At 42.8% G+C, this 25,776-nt stretch overlaps 1 protein-coding gene across 2 annotated transcripts in view; it reads left to right on the top strand.

Moving 5' to 3' along the window:
* The window catches only part of MACROD2 (mono-ADP ribosylhydrolase 2), a 3,123,444-nt gene that overhangs the window by 2,832,770 nt on the left and 264,898 nt on the right, over window positions 1-25,776 (top strand). For both annotated transcript variants that reach the window (XM_063918531.1, XM_063918530.1), the window contains exon 9: window positions 106-187. In XM_063918531.1, the coding sequence (XP_063774601.1) occupies window positions 106-187 (82 nt within the window). The remainder of the gene's footprint in view (window positions 1-105; window positions 188-25,776) is intronic.

Below are 25,776 nucleotides of genomic sequence, written 5' to 3'. Positions count from 1 at the left end.
GCAATATACTTGTTAATATATCATTCATATTAAAAATAATGACAAAATGTTTGTAATTGTTATGAACTTTTTATCACTTATATTATCTTTTCTTTGATCTTACAGATGGATCGCATAATCTTCTGTGTATTTTTGGAAGTCGATTACAAAATATATAAAAAGAAATTGGCTGAGTTTTTCCCGAAAGGTACAGTGCATTACTTTTATGTTAGAACTGACGTTTGCATGATTTGTTGTCAGCTTATTAAACACTATTACATAAATAGAGGCACCCACGTAACACTGTATTTGATTTGTTTCATGTACGTGGTAATTTGCATACATATATATATATCATTGTATCTGTTTAGTTCTTGAAAGTATTAATAAAGTTTTGCAATCAATGAATGCATCACAACAATATTAAGGGTAGATTAGAGGAATTTCGGGATGACACGTGGGAGGTTGTGCATACTTACCTACAGTACTTACCAGGAGTTTCATGGTGGGAAGTGCAAGGGCGTGCACAGCGAATCGCATAATCTAGGCCCTCCCCCTTAGCTCAATGCCACAATTTGCGACATGACACAACAGGGAGCCCGGGCCATGATCATACAATTCACAGCAAATAGCATCCTTACAGCCTGCCTGCAGGATCCGGGAGAGTTGTCTACACTCATGGTAGCCAGGGCAAATTCCCAAAATGTTGTCAGTCTCCTGGACATTACAGGTGAGAGGGAAATCTGTGGTTGTGTGTAAAGGAAGGTTGATTGTGTGGCACTGACCTCAAGCTTCTGTTGGTAATGTGGTTGTTATCAAATTCCAATTGAGTAGTACAGTAGCTAATTGGAAGTTGATGAGGGAGATGGAAATGGAGAAAGGGGTTTCAGGTTGTTGTGAAAAATAACATTAGAGGGTACATGGGGTATGGGATTATTGGATTTACATATACCCCAACATTGATTAAAAAAAAATACTCAAAAATCAGTCCCATATATAATACTCTTTAATGTCCTATGTAAAACAATTACACCAGAGGTTCCCAAACACGGTCCTCAAGGCACCCCAACAGTCCAGGATTTAGGTATATCCATGGCTCAGCACAGATGGTTAAATCAAAGTGACTGAGGTGCTAATTAAGTCACCTGTGGCCAAGCATGGATACAAATAAAACCTGGACCGTTGGGGTGACTTGAGGACCGCGTTTGGAAACCTCTGAATTACACTGTATATTGGGGGTCATTCCGAGTTGATCACACGCTGCTGATTTTCGCAGCACAGCGCTCAGGTAAAAAAATGGCAAAACTGCGCATGCATATGCACCGCAATGCGCACGCGCGTCGTACGGATACAAACAGCATCGTTGCTGTGCAATGCTTCTAGCGACGAATCCATTCGCACAGCCGATCTCAAGGAGATTGACAGGAAGTTTATGGGTGCCAACTGACCGTTTTCTGGGAGTGGTAGGGAAAACGCAGGCGTGACCAGGTGTTTGCAGGGCGGGTATCTGACGTTAATTACGGAACCTCCGACGCTAGAATCATCGCCCAGGATAAGTAACTACAGGGCTGGTCTTGTTTTGCACAAAATGTTTTTGTACCACTCCGCTGCACATGCGATCGCACACTTGCAAAGCAAAAATAATGGGCGGCGGCGATCAGCTCGGAATGAGGGCCATAGCCCTATAATAATTCATTAGTAAAGGAATGGCCTTAAAAGTCAATTAAAAGTCAAAACTTGCAATCCAACCTATGATAGCACACTCTCTGGGGTAAATGTATTAGCCTGAGAACTGCAGGCATCGCCAAGTTCTGTATGAGTTTGCCCGATGTTTTAATGTAGCAGTCATTAAAAAGACAAAACAAACCTGATTTTGTCTTTTTAATGATTGCCCCTTTAAAACTTCGGTCAGACTGATGCGAAACCCGTCGATGCCTGCAGTTCTCGGGATATTATATATATGCAACCCCTATTCAGTACATCTGAGGTTGTATAAGAGTGGTGAGATTCCTTTGCATCTTCAGATGTTAAAGGATCCAAGAAAAGTGTATATAATGTTTGAACTTATAATGTACAATTTATATAATAATGGAATGGGACAATGTGTCACAGCATCAAATAGACACCAATGTGCGAAAGTTAAAAGGAGTGAGCTAAGTTAAATATGTAGTGCAATGTGCACAAATATGCTATTATTCGTAGCAACCAATTAGATCATAGTAGTCATTTTTCAAGCATACTTTAGAAAATGAAAGAGGATCTGATTGGTTGCCACCAGCTACTGTACATTAACTAGAGGTGTGATGGAGTTTTGGCTGAGATGCCTAAGAAGTACTGTATGCTGTCAAGCACAAAGTTCCATAATTAGATGTACAAACTCAAGTATGTCTTACATTTTATTGCTTATATAAGTATGATTACCCTGAATTAGATAAAACTTAGGATCTTGAGTTAATATATTCCCCCAATATAAATCAATTCATTTTGGAAATCATCCAAATAATTTCATAAACCTAATGTAGCTTATTAAAAACCTACATTATTTTACAATCTGAATTATAATTGTCAATATCAATTTATCTTTGTTATTCCATTATACACATTACCGTGACCACCACATGGTTGTGGAAGATATATATAAATATACAGTATCTTTGTGCTAATCAAACATACAGTGAATTAAGCAGCAAAAAAAGGTCTCTTTGTATATCCTATATAATAAAAGATGCTGCTCCTCACCTCTATAGGGGGAATGCAAGTGTTTTGCCAATAGATGGTGCCCGATGAAGCAATTGAAGTATTACTCCATTAAGGCACGCACAGCCAGCGCTGACATTACTCTTACATTGTTCCGTCATTTTGATGGGCTGGTAACTAGTTATTTTATATTATGCTTACTAGCATCTAAGCTAAGATGCTGTGATAAATAAAACCATACCCTTTAACAGTTGTCTAAACCAATGTAGAGTATTTGTTTTTTACTTTCAAGTCAGTGGAGAACAATTTTAAAGGGGTGGTTCACATTTGGACAACTCTAACTGCCCCCTGTATCCACATTGTCCAGTGTGATGCTCATGATACTGTATGTATGACACCCATATGCAAGACTGGACAGACTGGGACCTCCAGCTCATTGCATGACCCAGATTCATGTTGTGCTTCCATAAATTCATACCTTCCAGTCGACCCAATTTAGGCAGCACAGTCCTGATATGACTGCACAGGCCACCATCCCAACCATCAGCACCCTTGTCCCAATTGCTGTCCTGTGGGGGGTGCTTGATCCATTCTCCGCATTGCAGCAGTGAATGGCAGGTATGCTACTATACTCAGGGCCAGATTAACAATGGGGCGGATGGAGCCACAGCTCCAGGCCCCAGATAAAAATAGGTCCGTCAACATGACAGCCTGATGATGATAAACTGCCCAGTTAGTCACATTGTTTCCATAAATGATAAGAATTTAAATTATAATTCTAATTTCTTCACAAAGTGATGTTGTTTTTCTACTTTTACTTATTTTGGGAGACATTGGGGATTATAGTGTAAGGAGTGTACACGCCCATATGTCACTGGCCACACCCACACAACATTAGCCACACCTCCTCAACTTCTCACAATAGGCCCTTGATCACTTTCAGCACCAGGCCCATGTGGATCTTAATCCGGCCCTGAAAATATTTAGAAGTTTTTAGGGATGGATAGAGATTAAGACACATCCTATCACTTCAGAAGAGCCTGGCATGTCCCCAGGGTTATGATCATGCCCCATTGTTACTTGACCATGTCCACCTTGTGACTCACTCCTTTTACATGCAATCTTTCCCAAATCAAAGATTTGAAAACTGGGAAGGTATTGAGCCATCATCGATTGCTACATAAGGGTAGTAGGATCATCTTATATTAGATATAGGCAAGGTTGTCCAAAAGAGAATAACTACTGCAGTAGGTGAATAGTCGTGAGCAATTTAAATTTTTGCATTTCCAAAAATCATGAACCCATTCTTCACAGAGCAGAGCGGTGGTGAGCTGCAGGTATGCTTCAATGAATGGAAGTGTTTAGGGGAGTGGCGTAAGGGGCATCCTAGTTCTTCAGTACTGATAGCCTTCTCCTAGGTGATGACCCTACTCACACTGTGACATGTCCTCACTCCTTTCTTGCACAGTCTGCCACGATTCAAAGCTCTGAGAAGTTTAGCGGCATCTTCATTACTTGCTACATAGGTGCAAGGGGTATGGGTCATTTGGTCAACACAACTTAGGTCGACAGTCATTAGGTCGACCACTATTGGTCGACTTGCATTCGGTCAACATGGTCACTAGGTCAACATGGTCATTAGGTCAACATGTACTAGGTCGACAGGTCAAAAGGTCGATATGAGTTTTTTTACTTTTTTGGGTGTAGTTTTCTTCATAAAGTGACGGGGAAACCCAATTATTGCACCGTGTCCCCTCGCATGGCTCACTTAGCTTGCCATGCTTTGGGCAAGGTGCCTCGCTCCGCTACTGCTGCGCTCAGCACAGGTTGCTATTCCCAATCGTAGTATACGTGGATCGTAAAGTATGAAAAAGTCCAAAAAAAAAAGAAAAGAAAAACTCATGTGGACCTTTTGGACTGTCGACCTAGTACATGTTGACCTAATGACCATGTCGACCTAGTGACCCTGTCGACCTAATGCACGTCGACCAATAGTGGTCGACCTAATGACTGTAGACCTAAGCGGTGTCGACCTAATGACCGTATCCCGGTGCAAGTTATTCCAAAGAGGATTTATTTTGGCTAACAATGCAAGTGAAGTCATCCACTATTAACCGCTGTAAGCTGTTGCCCATTATTGGCAAAGAGAAATATTAGGTCTACAATACATTTAAAAAAACTGATGTCTGTATTTTCACCAATATAGTCACATTTTGCACATCTTTATTAGATGTTATACTTGCTATAAACATAGCAGTGTTAGTAAATAAAAATAGCAATATTTTTTATTTTAAATACCAGATGTAATGGTTCGATTAAACCAAGCCAATAAAAACTTCTGTTTATATAGGAGCAATCGCCACATTTCTGTATTACATCATTATTAGTAACTATTCACCTGATTCAAACAGCTGTAATACATTAGCAAATCTTTTAACACCTCGATTTACATTTACAGTTTCAGGTTGACACTGCCATAAATTGCTGTGCGCTTTCTGTAACATTAACAAACATTTAATTCTGCTGAATGGGATCTAGATTGATGCATTAAAGGAGCATCAGAAACACGTGTGCACTTTCATGTATTTTCACTAGCACATTATAAACATGGATGAACCCTAATAAGAGAGGTTGCTACTGTACTGTAGAATTGTTATGTTTATCTCCCGTTCACATTTCCAACATACTTTTATAATTAAAACCATTTCATCATACAGTATCCTATGTTGCCTTAAATTAAAATGATCATTCAGTCTGTTAGAGTATGTTACTTGTATATAAACTTGTATTGGTAATTTCTTCAAGCAATGTTAATTAAATTGAATAATTCATACATACATATATATATATATATATATATATATACACACACACACACACACAAAATGAAGTGCACAAGAGCACCTACTGGTGTTTTTGGCATACAAATGGTTAAATGCGTGATAATTCACCATGTGAGACGTGAAATAATATAGATATTTCAGAGAACAACTTATCTCTCTAAACGTCTTCAATTCTGATGACACTTTGATACATGTAAATTTAAAAAGAAAAAGAAACATAGTGTGTACTGCATAAAACAGATATTTCTCAATTAGGAACCTTGCTGGTCCCAGACATTGAATGAGATAATGTAATAATTAAATAAAAAACAATTTAATAGCAATCCTGAAGCGAATGTAGGTAGCAAACGTACAAGATAATTATATAAAAACAGCTTATCTGTCCACTCAGGGAAAGAAGGATAAAACAGCAACTCCTGATCTAATGACAAAAGTATGACAAATAGAAGTGAAATCCTGAAGCAAATGCAGGTAACAAACGTACAGGAAATACAAGTAAAATCAGCTTATCTGTCCACTCTAGGAGGTTCAGGGTTGAGCAGCAAGTTCCAGTCCCAACGCGTTTCGTCCTATAGCACAGGACTTGTATTTCCTGTATTTTTGACGCACAATAAAGCACACTTTCTCTAACGTCCTAAGTGGATGCTGGGGACTCCGTAAGGACCATGGGGAATAGCGGCTCCGCAGGAGACTGGGCACATCTAAAGAAAGCTTTAGGACTATCTGGTGTGCACTGGCTCCTCCCCCTATGACCCTCCTCCAAGCCTCAGTTAGATCTTTGTGCCCGAACGAGAAGGGTGCACACTAGGGGCTCTCCTGAGCTTCTTAGTGAAAGTTTTAGTTTAGGTTTTTTATTTTCAGTGAGACCTGCTGGCAACAGGCTCACTGCATCGAGGGACTAAGGGGAGAAGAAGCGAACTCACCTGCGTGCAGAGTGGATTGGGCTTCTTAGGCTACTGGACATTAGCTCCAGAGGGACGATCACAGGCCCAGCCATGGATGGGTCCCAGAGCCGCGCCGCCGGCCCCCTTACAGAGCCAGAAGACAGAAGAGGTCCGGAAAATCGGTGGCAGAAGACATCCTGTCTTCACCAAGGTAGCGCACAGCACTGCAGCTGTGCGCCATTGCTCCTCAGCACACTTCACACTTCGGTCACTGAGGGTGCAGGGCGCTAGGGGGGGGCGCCCTGAGCAGCAATAAAAACACCTTGGCTGGCGAAAATACATCACATATAGCCCCCAGGGCTATATGGATGAATTTTAACCCCTGCCAGAATCCATAAAAAAGCAGGAGAAAAGTCCGCGAAAAAGGGGCGGAGCCTATCTCCTCAGCACACTGGCGCCATTTTCCCTCACAGCTCCGTTGGAGGGAAGCTCCCATGGCTCTCCCCTGCAGTCACTACACTACAGAAAGGGTTAAAAAAGAGAGGGGGGCACTAATTAGGCGCAGTATTAACAATACAGCAGCTATAAGGGGAAAAACACTTATATAAGGTTATCCCTGTATATATATAGCGCTTTGGTGTGTGCTGGCAAACTCTCCCTCTGTCTCCCCAAAGGGCTAGTGGGGTCCTGTCCTCTATCAGAGCATTCCCTGTGTGTGTGCTGTATGTCGGTACGTTTGTGTCGACATGTATGAGGAGAAAAATGATGTGGAGATGGAGCAGATTGCCTGTAATAGTGATGTCACCCCCTAGGGGGTCGACACCTGAGTGGATGAACTGTTGGAAGGAATTACGTGACAGTGTCAGCTCTGTATAAAAGACAGTGGTTGACATGAGACAGCCGGCTACTCAGCTTGTGCCTGTCCAGACGTCTCATAGGCCGTCAGGGGCTCTAAAGCGCCCGTTACCTCAGATGGCAGATATAGACGCCGACACGGATACTGACTCCAGTGTCGACGGTGAAGAGACAAATGTGACTTCCAGTAGGGCCACACGTTACATGATTGAGGCAATGAAAAATGTTTTACACATTTCTGATAATACGAGTACCACCAAAAAGGGGTATTATGTTCGGTGAGGAAAAACTACCTGTAGTTTTCCTGAATCTGAGAAATGAAATGAGGTGTGTGATGATGCGTGGTTTTCCCCCGATAACAACTGATAATTTCTAAAATGTTATTGGCATTATATCCTTTCCCGCCAGAGGTTAGGGTGCGTTGGGAAACACCCCCTAGGGTGGATAAAGCGCTCACACGCTTGTAAGGGCTCTACCCTCTCCTGAGATGGCCGCCCTTAAGGATCCTGCTGATAGAAAGCAGGAGGGTATCCTAAAATGTATTTACACACATACTGGTGTTATACTGCGACCAGCAATCGCCTCAGCCTGGATGTGCAGTGCTGGGTTGGCGTGGTCGGATTCCCTGACTGAAAATATTGATACCCTAGATAGGGACAGTATATTTTTGCCTATAGAGCATTTAAAAGATGCATTTCTATATATGCGTGATGCACAGCGGAATATTTGCCGACTGGCATCAAGTCTAAGTGCGTTGTCCATTTCTACCAGTAGAGGCTTATGGACACGTCAGTGGTCAGGTGATGCGTATTCCAAACGGCATTTGGAAGTATTGCCTTAATAAGGGGAGGAGTTATTTGGGGTCGGTCTTTCAGACCTGGTGGCCACGGCAACAGCTGGGAAATCCACGTTTGTACCCCAGGTCGCCTCTCAACATGAGAAGACGCCGTATTATCAGGCGCAGTCTTTTCGTGGACAAGCGGGCAAAATGTTCCTCATTTCTGCCCCGTGACAGAGGGAGAGGAAAAAGGCTGCAGAAATCAGCCAGTTCCCAGGAACAGAAACCCTCTCCCGCCTCTGCCAAGCCCTCAGTATGACGCTGGGGCTTTACAAGCAGAATCAGGCACGGTGGGGGGCCCGTCTCAATGAATTTCAGCGCGCAGTGGGCTCACTCGCAAGTAGACCCCTGGATCCTTCAGGTGATATCTCAGGGGTACAAATTAGAATTCGAGACGTCTCCCCCTCGCCGTTTTCCTAAAGTCGGCTTTACCGATGTCTCCTTCTGACAGGGAGACAGTTTTGGAAGCCATTCACAAGCTGTATTCCCAGCAGGTGATAATCAAGGTACCCCTCCTGCAACAGGGAACGGGGTATTATTCCACACTGTTGTGGTACCGAAGCCGGACGGCTCGGTGAGACCGATTCTAAATCTAAAATCTTTGAACACTTACATACAGAGGTTCAAATTCAAGATTGAGTCACTCAGAGCAGTGATTGCGAACCTGGAAGAAGGGGACTACATGATGTCTCGGGACATCAAGGATGCTTACCTTCATGTCAAAATTTACCCTTCTCACCAAGGGTACCTCAGGTTTATGGTACAGAACTGTCACTATCAGTTCAGACGCTGCCGTATGGATGGTCCACGGCACCCCGGGTCTTTACCAAGGTAATGGCCGAAATGATGATATTCCTTCGAAGGAAGGGAATTTTAGTTATCCCTTACTTGGACGATTCCCTGATAAGGGTAAGATCCAGGGAACAGTTGGAGGTCGGTGTAGCACTATCTCAGGTAGTGTTGCGGCAGCACGATTGGATTCTCAATATTCCAAAATCGCAGCTGGTTCCGACGACTTGTCTTCTGTTCCTAGGGATGATCCTGGACACAGTCCAGAAAAAGGTGTTTCTCCCGAAAGGGGAAAGCCAGGGAGTTATCCGAGCTAGTCATGAACCTCCTAAAACCGAGCCAAGTCTCAGTGCATCAATGCACAAGGGTTCTGGGTAAAATGGTGGCTTCCTACGAAGCAATCCCATTCGGCAGATTCCACGCAAGAACTTTCTAGTGGGACCTGCTGGACAAATGGTCCGGGACGCATCTTCAGATGCATCAGCGGATAACCCTGTCACCAAGGACAAGGGTGTCCCTCCTGTGGTGGTTGCAGAGTGCTCATCTTCTAGAGGGCCGCAGATTCGGCATTCAGGACTGGGTCCTGGTGACCACGGATGCCAGCCTGCGAGGCTGGGGAGCAGTCACACAGGGAAGGAATATCCAGGGCTTATGGTCAAGCCTGGAGACATCACTTCACATAAATATCCTGAAGCTAAGGGCCATTTACAATGCTCTAAGCTTAGCAAGACCTCTGCTTCAAGGTCAGCCGGTGTTGATCCAGTCGGACAACATCACGGCAGTCACCCACGTAAACAGACAGGGTGGCACAAGAAGCAGGAGGGCAATGGCAGAAGCTGCAAGGATTCTTCGCTGGGCGGAAAATCATGTGATAGCACTGTCGGCAGTATTCATTCCGGGAGTGGACAACTGGGAAGCAGACTTCCTCAGCACGACCTCCACCCGGGAGAGTGGGGACTTCACCCAGAAGTCTTCCACATGATTATAAACCGTTGGGAAAAACTCGACAGGTATTGCGCCAGGTCAAGGGACCCTCAGGCAATAGCTGTAGACGCTCTGGTAACACCGTGGGTGTACCAGTCAGTGTATGTGTTCCCTCCTCTGCCTCTCATACCCAAGGTACTGAGATTGATAAGATGGAGAGGAGTAAGCACTATATTCGTGGCTCCGGATTGGCCAAGAAGGACTTGGTAACCGGAACTTCAAGAGATGCTCACGGAGGATCCGTGGCCTCTACCTCTAAGAAGGGACCTGCTCCAACAAGGACCCTGTCTGTTCCAAGACTTACCGCGGCTGCGTTTGACGGCATGGCGGTTGAACGCCGGATCCTGAAGGAAAAAAGGCATTCCGGATGAAGTCATCCCTATCCTGATCAAAGCCAGGAAGGATGTAACCGCAAAACATTATCACCGCATTTGGCGAAAATATGTTGCGTGGTGCGAGGCCAGTAAGGCCCGACGGAGGAAATTCAACTGGGTCGATTCCTACATTTCCTGCAAACAGGAGTGTCTATGGGCCTGAAATTGGGGTCCATTAAGGTTCAAATTTCGGCCCTGTCAATTTTCTTCCAAAAAGAACTAGCTTCAGTCCCTGAAGTTCAGACGTTTGTAAAAGGGGTACTGCATATACAGCCTCCTTTTGTGCCTCCAGTGGCACTTTGGGATCTCAATGTAGTTTTTTGGGTTCCAAAAGTCACATTGGTTTGAACCACTTAAATCTGTGGAGTTAAAATATCTCACATGGAAAGTGGTCATGCTGTTGGCCCTGGCCTGCGCCAGGCGCATGTCAGAATTGGCGGCTTTATCCTGTAAAAGCCCTTATCTGATTTTCCATTCGGACAGGGCGGAATTGAGGACTCGTCCTCAGTTTCTCCCTAAGGTGGTTTCAGCGTTTCACCTGAACCAACCTATTGTGGTGCCTGCGGCTACTAGGGACTTGGAGGACTCCAAGTTGCTAGACGTTGTCAGGGCCCTGAAAATATATGTTTCCAGGACGGCTGGAGTCAGAAAATCTGACTCGCTGTTTATCCTGTATGCACCCAACAAGCTGGGTGCTCCTGCTTCTAAGCAGACTATTGCTCGTTGGATTTGTAGTACAATTCAGCTTGCACATTCTGTGGCAGGCCTGCCACAGCCAAAAATCTGTAAATGCCCACTCCACAAGGAAGGTGGGCTCATCTTGGGCGGCTGCCCGAGGGGTCTCGGCTTTACAACTTTGCCGAGCAGCTACTTGGTCAGGAGCAAATACGTTTGTAAAATTCTACAAAATTGATACCCTGGCTGAGGAGGACCTGGAGTTCTCTCAATTGGTGCTGCAGAGTCATCCGCACTCTCCCGCCCGTTTGGGAGCTTTGGTATAATCCCCATGGTCCTTACGGAGTCCCCAGCATCCACTTAGGACGTTAGAGAAAATAAGAATTTACTTACCGATAATTCTATTTCTCGTAGTCCGTAGTGGATGCTGGGCGCCCATCCCAAGTGCGGATTGTCTGCAATACTGGTACATAGTTATTGTTACCAAAAAATCGGGTTATTGCTGTAGTGAGCCATCTTTTCTAGAGGCTCCTCTGTTATCATGCTGTTAACTGGGTTCAGATCACAAGTTGTACGGTGTGATTGGTGTGGCTGGTATGAGTCTTACCCGGGATTCAAAATCCTTCCTTATTGTGTACGCTCGTCCGGGCACAGTATCCTAACTGAGGCTTGGAGGAGGGTCATAGGGGGAGGAGCCAGTGCACACCAGATAGTCCTAAAGCTTTCTTTAGATGTGCCCAGTCTCCTGCGGAGCCGCTATTCCCCATGGTCCTTACGGAGTCCCCAGCATCCACTACGGACTACGAGAAATAGAATTATCGGTAAGTAAATTCTTATTTTTCTACATTTGTGAAAGTCTCCTGAGTGCCGCCTTCTACCTACCTACACAGAGCCTGCCAGCTCAGGGAGGGCACCGGAGCTGTTACCCTGCGGGAACGAGGAGTGCCAGACCAAGCGCTGTGTTATATATATATATATATATACATTGCAGACAGCGGCGGCACTCGGAGACTTCAAATAAAGTGCATAAATTGTTTATTTTGAAAATAAACAATTTATGCACTTTATTTGAAGTCTCCGAGTGCCGCCGCTGTCTGCAATGTATTTGTGAGGGACGGGCTGTCTCTCAAAGAGGAGGGCACAGGAGCAAGATTGTGGAGTCCGTGGGGACGGAGGGAGTGCCGGATCGTTCTGGACATTATATATATATATATATATATATACATTTCCTGAAAGGGCAGCACTACTGACACTTGCAAAGGAATCACATCGGAACGGCAGAATGTACAGCAACGTTTCAGTGCTATTATTCGTGCACTGTCATCAGGCTCACGAATAAAAGCACTGAAACGTTGCTGTACATTGTGCCGTTCTGATGTGATTCTTTTGCAAGTGTCAGGAGTGCTGCGCCTTTAGGAAATGTATGTATGCAGTTACCAGCGCGGGCACCCGACCTATTCATTACTCTAAGGGGAGAGCCGGACCTTTGGTGTGCAATATATATATATATATATATACACATACAGTAGCGTTTGCCAGTGACTTCTCTCATGTTACAAAGACAGTAGTGCCCTCTAATATTGTGATGTATACTTTATATTGTACTCATTGATCCCAAAATGTCTTTGTAAACAATATTTGTAGTTTTTCCTTCAGGGATTAACACAAAAAGATGTTTGGGGCCAGGGTCGGACTGGCCCACAGGGGAACAGGGGAAACCACTGGTGGGCCCTACTGCCTGTGGGCCCTCCTCCTCTAGGGATCAGGTTTCAGACTCTATCCCAGTATACTTGAATTATGCATTATACATATGTTACATTATACTTCACAATAATTTGGTTTATTATATATTAACCAAGGGGCACAGAACATGTTCTCTGTAATGGTTAGACAAACCTCTGTGGTGGCTGGACATGTCCCCACTGGAGCTTGGCCACACCCTTTACCATGGGCCCCTACAACAGCATTCCCCCGGTGGGCCCTTCATGCCCCAGTCCGACACTGCAGGGGGCTACTAACGTGTGAGCAAGCCACGTAAAGCTGCCCATGGGAGAAGCAGCTGGTCCTGAGATCTACACCTGCAGCTTGAGCGTTTGTCTATAGACGTAGCAGCCATCATTGTTGCTGCAAATGCATACGCACATGCTCACACATCGCTGCAACAACTCAGTGCACCCACGTGCGAATAGTTGCACCCACGATCTCAATGTAATTCCAGTGGATCTCCGACAGGCATGCTAATCGCAGCAATGCATTCGTACCTGCAATGAGGTCTGCTATATCTGTATATTCCCTATCACATGTACACGCGCATGCTGACACACTATGGTTAAATTGTCACGAACCAATTAACCTACCAGTATATATATATATATATATATATACACTTTCAATTATTTTACAAGAAACAGTGACTTAGGCATACATGGAAGCAGCAGCGATGCACAAGCATGGTAATACAACAGGAGGCGTCTGGTATAAGTAGACGCCTCCTGCTTGTATTAGTGATTGGCGCTGTGTCTGAGCATGCAGCATCAGACCACCTGCGACTCCATCGGCTGGCTGCATGACCCATGGGGTCACACAAGACGGCCAACGCTGATTCAACAAAGAGGTGACACGACTATGTTTTGGAACACAGCGCCTGTCAGAGTTGACAAGCCTGCCTTTTGGAACATGTCGCCATTGCTGCCCCCTCCCAGCCCCCAAACAGCAGCATACTGTACATTATTGACAGTCTGCAGACAGTATGCTTCTGTGCATGTACAGTACGGGTCCAGCACATCAGTACTGTGCAGCATGAACCGTACTTATGTTGGGACTTGAATCAGGCCATTTGTGCTCTACATAAATATATCCATCATGAAGGGACTGTTTTTGTTTTGCAGGTGTATAATTTACGGGTAAAGTCTGAATTTGATGGATAATCTCCTGTGATGATCTTTCTGGTTTGTTGAGTAACTTCTGTACATATTGCCTTCTTACATTTGAGGCAGACATGTTGTAATTGAACTAGTATTCACCCAGCGAATTCACTATTAATTAGTGATATTTCTGAGGTACAAATTGGATAAACCCAAAACATCAACAAATTTTCTCTCTGGCTCTCTCTCTCTCTCTCTCTCTGCTGGTACTGGTAGGTGACATTAGACAGCAGTAAAGCGAGATTTCTGTTTATGGACCAATAAACTTATAAAACAAGTTGCCATAAATAAAGGAGCTATGAAAGTTCTCAAACTTTGTAATATTTTGCAATTTTTTTCATATTCACCACTAACTGATTTTGAGTAATTAACCTTCCACCCCTGCAATTTCATTAAACCACCATGTCCTGCTAAACAATATTTCACCTTTACTGCTTTTGTGGAAAGTAAGCCATAACTCAGGGCTGGCCAGAGGCCTACTACCACCGTGTGGGAGAAATTTGGGCAGAAAAAAAATCCATTGGTCCTCACAGGAAAAAACAAACACATTTTCCCCTAAAGGAAAAAATAAATCCCACCGGCCCCTACAAGAAAAAATAAAACTCATTGGCCCCAACAGGAAAAATCCCAAACACATTGGCCTCCATAGGAAAAAATAAAACACATTGGCCCACAGTAAAAAATAAAACACAATGGCCCCTGAGAGGAAAAATATAATAAAACACATTGATTCAATTTCATTGCACCTCAGGACTGTAGCCCATCAGCACCTGCTCAGCCCATCATCATCTCAGCCGGGTTCATCACTGTGCCCTCTGCACCTATGATGTTACGCTTTCCACATTTTGTTATGAACACCTGTTTTGCAGTCCTGTACAAGAAGCAGACTTGGGGAGTGTTTGCGAGGCATAGTAAACATGTTTTCGCAATGTGCATGCTCCCGAACTGAGCACATGCATGATGCAGAGTTGTAAGATTGAGATAACATTACTGGGCTATAACAGGACCTTACCACACATCCAAAGTTCAAATAGGGCGTGCCGACAGATTGTGGGCTGTGCATGAATACACCTGTTTCCAGGCCTATCATTTGTACCAAGTGTAGGCCGGTGTACCCTGATGATATGACCAGCACCTAACCAAGTGTATGCATAGGCACTAGCAGACTCCAAAGGTACATGCAACACAATGTGGGGGCATATACGGACAATCTGTATTCAACCGCATCAGGCCTTTGGTCTGTAACTACACATTTGTGTGGTCACATTGGGGGTCATTCCGAGTTGATCGCTAGCTGCCGTTCACTGCGTAGCGATCTGTGAAAAAAATGGCTAATCTGCGCATGCATATGCACTGCTATGCGCACGCGCGACGTACAGGTACAAAGAGCATTGTGGGTTTGCACAGGTTTTAGCGAAGATTCCAGTCGTACGGCCGAACGCAGGAAGATTGACATGAAGTGGGCGTTTCTGGGTGTCAACTGACCGTTTTCAGATAGTGCTTAGAAAAACGCAGGCGTGTCTGGGAAAACGCAGGCGTGACTGGGCGAACGCTGGGTGGGTGTGTGATGTCAAAAGCCGTCCCTCCGTCATTAGAATCAATGCAGACGAAGAGTAACTACAGGGCTGGTCTTGTTTTGCACAAAAAGATTTTGCAGGCGCTCTGCTGCACAGGCGTTCACACACTTCTGCAAAGCAAAAATACACTCCCAGTGGGCGGCAACAATGCGTTTGCACGGCTGCTAAAAACTGCTAGCGAGCGATCAACTCGGCATGACCCCCATTGTCACTTGTAGGACATAGGCATATTGGCTTTGGCTTCATTATAGATAGTATTATGTGTTTCTGTATCAGTACTTAAGAATCCCCCAAAGTCTCAAACAATAACCTATAAGTACCTGTGACGACTTGAAACTTTTTCTATTTCATATAATCAGTTCAACATTTTTTGGAGTGAATCAAATTGCAGTGTACCATTATATATAATTTTAAAATATATTTATTTGGTAGAAAACACAGAGATAATGGAGTTGTTTGCAGTATTTCTTCCACAACAGTAATAACCCCCTAAGATATGATAATACATAGCAATAAATGATACAAAACCCATTATTTTGTCTGCACTTCTTAAGAATGTATAAACATGCACAAACAATATTTACATTTTATTCTCTAGCATCACATTAGAACACCCGAGTGTTTAATTCCTGACGAAAAATAAAATTGCAAATGCATTTGATACTATTACAGCTATAGGTAATTACTTGCCAAAACACTCTCTGTAGCATTATGCTGGTGAAAAACACATTACCATTAACAATTACTGTAGGAATACAAAACAAGAATTAAACAAGTTGTAAACTATAAAACAAACTACAAAATATTTAAGTAAGAGTTTGCAGTGTGAAAGAAAGAGAAAAAAATCCAACAGACGCACTTCTAAATCCCGGCGTAGCCTATCAGCTATTTACTGCTTGGCAACATGGATCTTGCAGAACTAATAAGGTGCGACCGGGTGCATGTCTAGAGTGCGTGTGCGCCTCAGATGCTCAGCAGCTGCACCTAGAGTGCCCGTCTGCCGCAGATGTAGCCACATTGAGCGTGGCTACATAATATATATATATATATATATATATATATATATATATATATATAAAACAGCAGGTGCCGGCTCTCCCATCCGCTCCCAATCATGCACCGGGTGACCGCATGTAAAATTGCAATGAATACATGGAAGTGTGCGGCACTCCAGGCGACTTTCAATAAAACGACTTGGGACAGTAAAGTATCAGCAACGTTTCAATGCTTTATGCATTTTCCTCAGGCTTAAAAACAATAACAGAAAAGACACTCACCTAAATAGCAGTAACACCTCCGTGCTTGGCGCCATTGATCCGGAAACGGGATTAGCGCCCGCCCAGTGACGCTGACGTGGATACTACCAGCGTCATCAAAGTGCACCCATCACCATAGCAACACTTCAACAGTCATTGGTTCCTATACATAATAGATATGTCAATGAAATAAATGCATGCATCCAAATATTATAACAAGATATCTATGGAGAGCATACAAGCCTAGTATACAGGGGAACCGTCAATACATTCAATGATTATGCTGCTAAATTTGATCTAATAAAACCGATTTATGCAGAGTACAAACCTCTGGATTACATAAAACAATTTAATCCTAATTGTTCATTAAGACCACGAGGAGACATTGTCTCCAAGCGTTGGATCCATTGTGTCTCCATTCTCAACAGTCTGAGCCCTCTATTGCCGCCTCTGAGGGACGGCTGAGCCTGGTCTATCATCCTATATTTCAAGGATGCAAGTGAGTGACGTGCAGTGGCAAAATGCCGTGCCACTGGCTGGTCACTTTTCCCAGATGCTATGGCTGCTTTGATTGCTGACCTGTGGACTGTCATACGTTCCTTGAACGTCCTCTCCATTTTGCGCCTTCAAAAAAGAGTCTACTGCAGTAGACTCTTTTTTGAAGGCGCAACTGGATTACGAGGGACCTGATATCCCGTTGTGCCTCAAATTGTTTGAAATGACCTTATTGAAAAATTATTTTCTGTATGATGGTAAATATTACCTGCAGTGGCGTGGGTGTGCAATGGGGTCCAGTGTGGCCCCATCGTACTCGAATATCTTTATGTTTGGGGTAGAGGAGGAAGTGTTTTTTGCTAATGCAGAAATAGCCGAGCACATTCTATTTTTTTGTAGGTATATAGACGACCTGCTGGTTATCTGGCAGGGATCTAATGAACTACTGATGGCCACGATTGATGGTCATAATGCTAAAGAACATCCCATCAAATTCACTTATTCCATTGAATCTAATAGTATCCAATTCTTGGATGTTCAGATATCTATAGTTGACAATAGGATTTCCACCTCTCTCTACTCAAAACCTACAGACAGGAACAATCTGTTGCACTTTACTAGTAGTCATCCATTGCCCCTTAAACGTGGGCTGCCGTATTCGCAGTTCCTACGAGTAAAAAGGATCACGTCTGATCCAGTATTTGCTGCTAAACAGATTGAAGAAATGTATCAGAAATTTCTAGATCAAGGATACTGCCCCATACTACTAGATCAGGCTAAAAGCAAGGCCATGGCATTAGACCGCTGTATATTGCTAAATGAGCATAAAGTCAAAAACCAACAAAATGTGATACCTTGGGTTAATAATTTTAACTCAGTCAGTCATTCTATCCAGGGATCTGTCAAAAAGCATTGGCATGTGATCCAATCAGATCCAGAGCTTCAGTTACAACATTGCAGGCTGATGCCTAGTTATAAACGTACTAAAAACCTACGTGATTTTTTGGTTAAAACTGATGTGTATAACCCAGTGCAGCAACCATCATTTTTTGGTGGTAGGAAAGGTTGTTATAAGTGTACCTGCACTACCTCACAGTACTTAATTTCTGGCAGTACCTTCCAACATCCGCATACTGGCAGAACCTATCACATTCGATATCGGCTTCTGTGTAGCTCGAGATATGTGATCTATCAGCTGATCTGCCCCTGTGGACTGTCGTACATAGGTAAAACGGAGAGGACGTTCAAGGAACGTATGACAGTCCACAGGTCAGCAATCAAAGCAGCCATAGCATCTGGGAAAAGTGACCAGCCAGTGGCACGGCATTTTGCCACTGCACGTCACTCACTTGCATCCTTGAAATATAGGATGATAGACCAGGCTATCAGAGGCGGCAATAGAGGGCTCAGACTGTTGAGAATGGAGACACAATGGATCCAACGCTTGGAGACAATGTCTCCTCGTGGTCTTAATGAACAATTAGGATTAAATTGTTTTATGTAATCCAGAGGTTTGTACTCTGCATAAATCGGTTTTATTAGATCAAATTTAGCAGCATAATCATTGACTGTATTGACGGTTCCCCTGTATACTAGGCTTGTATGCTCTCCATAGATATCTTGTTATAATATTTGGATGCATGCATTTATTTCATTGACATATCTATTATGTATAGGAACCAATGACTGTTGAAGTGTTGCTATGGTGATGGGTGCACTTTGATGACGCTGGTAGTATCCACGTCAGCGTCACTGGGCGGGCGCTAATCCCGTTTCCGGATCAATGGCGCCAAGCACGGAGGTGTTACTGCTATTTAGGTGAGTGTCTTTTCTGTTATTGTTTTTAAGCCTGAGGAAAATGCATAAAGCATTGAAACGTTGCTGATACTTTACTGTCCCAAGTCGTTTTATTGAAAGTCGCCTGGAGTGCCGCACACTTCCATGTATATATATATATATATATATATATATAATGTGTGTTCCCAATTGGTACTTTTAGCAGTATACTGTGTCCTGCCCGTTTTGTTCACTGTTAAATGTGCCATTCCTGTTTTGTAATTGATGACTTGCATCCTACCTTCTTCAGATTCACACACTGTGGGTTGGGTCAAAGGGCCAAGGGCACACCTGCTTAACCAAGCCTTTGAGAGTCACACAGCACACAGAATAGAGGGTGGAACCCAGCGCTCCCAGTACATGCCTCCAGAAGCCAAATACACATAGGCAGGAGAGGGTCACCCAGGCGTATAGCTTCTTCCTGCAACTGCATATCAGGACAGCACATGATCTTACCGGAAGGATATTATCTTTCCCTCTAGGCTGTTTTAGAGGGATGCTGCTCCTTGTCTGATTTGAAACTGACTAAATGTGCCCTGCCCTTTTAGATGCACCCTGGTAACCTGCTGACCTCCCGCTGGCCCTCAGCTCCCCACCTCTCTGTGAACTTCGTTGCTTCCTGCCTACTCCGGCTGCTGTGCTGAAGGTGCATACCCTCTGTCTGTCACACCCATTTTTACATTGCATTCGCAGCTAGAAATGTTAGGCCACTTAAGCTGCATACACACTAGATGACGTTGCTCTATGAGCGTCGTCGTCTAGTGTTTCCCCTCCCGGGCCAGGCGGTCGGCGGCAGCCCATACACACTGAGCGATATGACCGTTCATATCGCTAAGTGACATCACGCAGCGGCCGGCCCTGCATGCAGCTCCTGGATGACAGTCCAGATTGAGCATGCATGCACTGCCGACACGGAGGGTCATTAATGACCCGTGGTGCCACCCGTCCCGGCATACACACTTGCCGAGGAAGTGAACGACGTCGCTCATTTTATCGGCAAGTGGGTATGCACTTTAACTTTTGGCTGCCCCCCAGGCTGAAAGTTGCCAGCCAACCTCTATGTAAGGCGGCGCAATGTATTGTTACCTTGCATTGCCGCGTAGCTCAGTCGAACCATTTTCAGGTATTTACCCAGGTTTAGATTACCGACTGAGCAAATCTGCATATACAGTATGCCCAGAGCCAGGCGGAAAAACAAACAGCTTTCAATGCCGTCATCAGACAAGTAACCGGCATATTGCACTAGTTAAAATGTTCCTTTTAAAATGGTTCTGAGCAGTTCTTTGACTTTACCTCTTAATTTAACATCAATAAAACTTCTTGCAGACATAAATAAAATGTTTCAAGACAAAGTGATTGTGTAAGAGCCCCTAATCCTGATTGACAAGTATCTTTTGTTAAATCAGAAGCAGAAAGAATGTCAGCATCAGTTTATGTATTATACATTGACGTTACCTGACTGGTGCCTTAGACAAACTTGCAGCAGATGTAATATGAAATACAACAACAACTAAATTCACTTTGCTATAAAAATCCACCACTTAGCACAAAATGAGCCACTTGCTTCCTGTACAATAAATATGCTTTATGTCTATGAAATGCAGAGATATTATATTGTTCTTTGCAAAAAGTAAAACGATGCCATTAAAGATCATTTGCATTCTGCAAAAAAAATAAAAAAAAATAAACAAACACTCTTTAGTGTAAGTGTATCTGTATATTCAGGGATTTGCATGGCCTTGCTGGACAAGGTTGTGGGTTTGCAAAAATGCAATACTTGATGCTGGCAGATAGGGGAATTGGTCTGGTTGAGGGAGTTCCTTAACCCGTGAGGATTACGTAGTAGCCTACTTTTTCCATGTAGCATAGAACTGAAATTTCAATTGGCATGATGGGATTATGTAAATTGATTAAAGGGCTGGAGAGGTATCAATTATAGGGGTATCCCATTAATTTGCATAAATGTATGCAACATCCTACCACCTACAAAGGGACTTCAATTCACCTCCAACACTGAGGACCAGAGATTATTCATGGTTAGGTCAGCCAGGTCTTCCTATAACAGCAAACATTTCCACTTCCAGAAGACGTCACCATTTTGAAAACAAAAACCCATGGGCACCTAATTTTGTGAGCTTTGTGAATGACTTTTTGGGCAACGAAGGGGAGATTGTAAACCCTGTTGGTTTTGTAGCAGTTTCACAGTGGTATTTAATTTCATTGATTTACTAAATCCCAAACTGCTGTAAAATTGCTGAGAAAGTACACTTTAAAATAGTATATAGAACATAATTTAATATCAAAACATCATCATTTTATTGAATCATAAAGAATAGTATAGAAACCATGGATTTATGAAGCGTTGGTTTTGAAAACCGCCATAAAACTACCAAAAAAAAAATGACTAGCCTCAGACAGGCAAGTTTGTAGAAACAACAGGTAAATTAATTGATTTTGGCAAGCAATAATTGATTGACAGGAATATCAACCAATTGGGCTCTGGAGGATTGTGATGTGTCACCAGGTATGACTGTTCTTTAACAGAAACATATAAACAAGAATATAAAATAACAAAAACAGTAAGAAACAATCACACACACAAATTAAAAAAGAAAATAAAACTAAATGGAAAACACACCTCAAATAGACAAATACAGAACAAGAAACAAGACAACTTATATATCATGAAAACGCCTCAAAAACCCACAAAGGTAAAGTAACCAACTGTCTGTTTCTATGATATCAGGTGAATGTTGGTTCTGTAAAGCACCATAAAATGAATATGAATAAAATTGCTTCTAATCTACAGTGGTTTCAATAGACATAGAATTTCCAGAGGTTTCTAAAATACACCAAAACCGCCTCTTAGTAAATTTAGCCCATTGTGTTATTTTCACAACCATCATGAGACGCATATTGGAACTGGAGGTCACATTATGCTGATAGTTGAATCTAGCGAGGTGCACATACAGTACTGTAGCTATAAACAATCCTCTCTGGAGAACTTGCTTCTGTTTCATATGACCATATAATGTCTTTCTCCAGGATGTTACTGCCCGACTATGGAGGCTCTCTCTATTACTACATGACTTATAGGTATAGAACACCCGTCTTCAGTTTGCAATGTTAGAAATAGAGTCTGTGTGGGTTCTCTCTCTTGTGTGACCCATGGCCATTTCAATTAATTGTATTTAAATATCGCGCACACTTTTATGTTGGTTTACTTTGTTGGGAGATCTTATTTTATGGTTTATACCTTTTAAATTGTGTTTTTATCTCACATTATATGAAAATATTGATTTATAATCCATTTAGATCAGTGGTTCTCAAACATAAGTCCCCACACAGTTCACGTTTTCCAGATCACCTAGCAGGCGCACAGGTGTATTCATTACTCTATGATACATTTTAAAATATACACAGGTGGAGCTGATCACTTCTAATTTTGTGTGGAGACTTGGAAAATTTAAACTGTTTGGGGTCCTAATAGTCCAGTCAACGAAGGGCAAAAAAGGCCCTCACTTAAAAATAATTCCAACAGTTTTGAAACTTGGCACACTTACTTAGAGTGATGAATTACACAAAAGTCCTGTTGAATCGAAGGTGAGCTCTAGCAGCAGTGATGTGAAACATGTCACTTTTTGTGTTTTTTCGTTGTTATCTCGGAAACTGTTGGTCCTAGCAAATATGTAGTCATATACAACTATAAAGCTTATCAGAAATAATAGGTTTTCACCGAAAAATAATTAATAATACAATTTTTCATTTCACAGCTTTGAAATGAAAGACTTAAACGAAACCCAACCGGGGACTTAGAGTTTCAATGGCTGCGACCACTCAGCTGAATCACGGTACCATCCAGAACGCATAACTTACTTTCATGGGGTCCTAGGAATATGATTGAGCAGTGTTTTAGTCTCACGGTTTGGGGTACTCAGACCCTCCAGAAAGCTTGACTCCCCTGCCGATACCCTTCCTGGATCCCCAAATTTATGAAACTCAGTAGGTTGGAAGAGCAAGTGTCCTTCTGGGTTCCTAGGACCCCTGGAAGGTAAGTTATGCATTCTGGAAGGGACGGTGTTTCAGCTGAGTGGTCGCATCCATTGAAACTCCAAGTCCCCAGTTGGGATTTGTTTAAGAATTTCATTTCAAAGCTGTGAAATAAAAAATTGTATTATCGATTATTTTTAGGTGAAAACCTATTACGACTGAGCAGCTTTATTGTTGTATATGACTACATATTTGCTAGGACCAACAGTTTCCGAGATAAAAAGGAAAAACCGCAAAAAGTGACATGTTTCACGTCACTGACGCTAGAGCTCACCTCCGATTTATCAGGACTTTTGTGTAATTCATCACTAGACATCTCTAAGTAAGTGTGCCAAGTTTCAAAACTGTTGGAATTATTTTTAGGTGAAAACCTATTTTGACCGGACTATAAGGATCGAGTTTGAGAACTTGTGATCTAGATTACAGATGATGGGGCAGATGTATTAAGCCTTGTAGAGTGATAACATGGAAAGAGATAAAGTACCACCAATCAGCTCCTGTCATTTTTCAAACACAGCCTGTAAAATGACAGTTAGGAGCCGATTGGTTGGTATCTCTCTTCACTTTATCTCTATCCATGGTCTGGTACATCTGCCCGAAGTCTTTAAAGTAAATTATTTAAAAATAAATGTATCATATGGTAGAAAATAGTAACAAATGCTGCTAACACCTTAAATAATCTATTTCTTTCTCTGGAGTGTACGCACCTTCACTGAGAGCTTGTATTGCCCATCATGACTTTTATGTCTCTATCCTAGCTCTTAATTTCATCTGGGAGCCACATGTCTGTTGTAGATCTTTAAAGCCAGACAAGGACATTGATTTTGGGCATAAGTAGTTCTTTGTAGACTCCTGTCAATGACTTTCATGTTGTAGTATATATTTTAACCAACTTGGACCTACTGCCAAAGGATAAAATTGACCAAAATGTCTGTTACAATCACCAATTTATGGTTCCATCATTACAAACAATAGCAGCAAGATGTACAAACACAATAGTGAGTGTGTCCATAACATGTATACTTCAGCTGATGAGAAGAAAGTGCCCCAGGATTCATTGACAAATCCATACTGCACTGTTTCTTCTTCAGCCTCATTCCTTGACAGTGCTATCATATTTATGCAAACAGTCATGAAGGATCATTTCAAAACCTGACAGCTTCACTAGCACAGGAAGAATTAAGGTGCATACAAACAGTGACATATTGACTTTCTCCGATTTTGACTTTGCGATTTGCCCTGAACTCCCCGGAGCCCTGAACCACCAATACTGACTATCTTTACTTGAGATTTTGACTATGTGAGATTTTGACTAAAGTGGCAATGTTGACTATACCATGTACACAAGATTGACTTGCCTGCACAGTCTATATTTTCTTGCAATACTGACGCCAAAGGAGCGCGCATCGGTATCGCAAGCTGTGTACACACGGGGCCTAATTCAGACCTGATCGTAGCAGCAAATTTGTTAGCAGTTGGGCAAAACCATGTGCACTGCAGGGGGGGGGGGGGGGAGATATATCATGTGCAGAGAGAGTTAGATTTGGGTGGGTTATATTGTTTCTGTGCAGGGTTAAATGCTGACTGCTTTATTTTTACACTGCAATTTTTTACACTGCAATTTAGAGTTCAGTTTTAACACACCCCACCAAATGTAACTCTCTCTGCACATGTTATATCTGCCACCCTTGCAGTGCACATGGGGGGGTCACTCCGATTTGATCGCTCGCTAGCAACTTTTTGCAGCGCTGCGATCAGATAGTCGCCGCCTATGGGGGGAGTGATTTTCGCTTTGTGCGAACACCTTTGCAGCCGAGCGGTACAAAAACAGTTTGTGCAGTTTCTGAGTAGCTCTGGACTTACTTAGCCGCTACAATCACTTCAGTCTTTTTGGTCTCGGAATTGACGTCAGACACCCGCCCTGCAAACGCTTGGACACACCTGCGTCTTTACAAACACTCCCAGAAAATGGTCAGTTGACACCCATAAACGCCCTCTTTCTGTCAATCACCTTGCGATCGGCTGTACGAATGGATTCTTCGTTTAATTCATCGCCCAGCACCAATCCTCTTTGTACCCGTATGACGCGCCTGTGAATTGCGGTGCATACGCATACGCAGTTTGAGATCTGAGAAAGATCTAGTGATGAGTAAAACAACGGTTATGGAACCCAGGGATAGAGAGTTGAAAGATATTTCATTCATCTCTAAATTTAATAATAAATCAAATGAGATCAGGAAAATTATCCAACGAAACTATCCAATATTAAAGCAAGACCCGATTCTTAGAGACATTATCCCCAATGATCCGAGAGTGGTATTTAAGAAAAATAAATCTTTGAAAGATACTCTAGCTCCAAGTCTGTTGAAAGAGGCACCAATATCGAACACCACTAGCAGTAAGACCACATGGTTTTTATAGATGTAATAAATCTAGATGCTTAACATGTAATCATGTAATAAATCGAACTAAAAATGTAAAATGTTTACTTGACGGAACTAATTTTACACTGAAGGAGTTCATGAACTGCGAAACTAGTTGGGTAATATATTTATTGCAGTGCCAATGCAATCTCTGTTATATAGGAAGAACCACCCGTAAAGTCAAATTAAGATTTCTAGAGCATAGAAGAAATATCATTAATAAGAAAATTGACCATAGTGTTTCTAGACACTTTTTTGAATGTCATCAAAGCAATCCAGATTCCCTAAAACTAACGT

Source organism: Pseudophryne corroboree, chromosome 4 (assembly GCF_028390025.1).
Source record: "Pseudophryne corroboree isolate aPseCor3 chromosome 4, aPseCor3.hap2, whole genome shotgun sequence".
Taxonomy (NCBI): domain Eukaryota; kingdom Metazoa; phylum Chordata; class Amphibia; order Anura; family Myobatrachidae; genus Pseudophryne; species Pseudophryne corroboree.
This window is presented reverse-complemented; position numbering and strand designations above follow the sequence as displayed.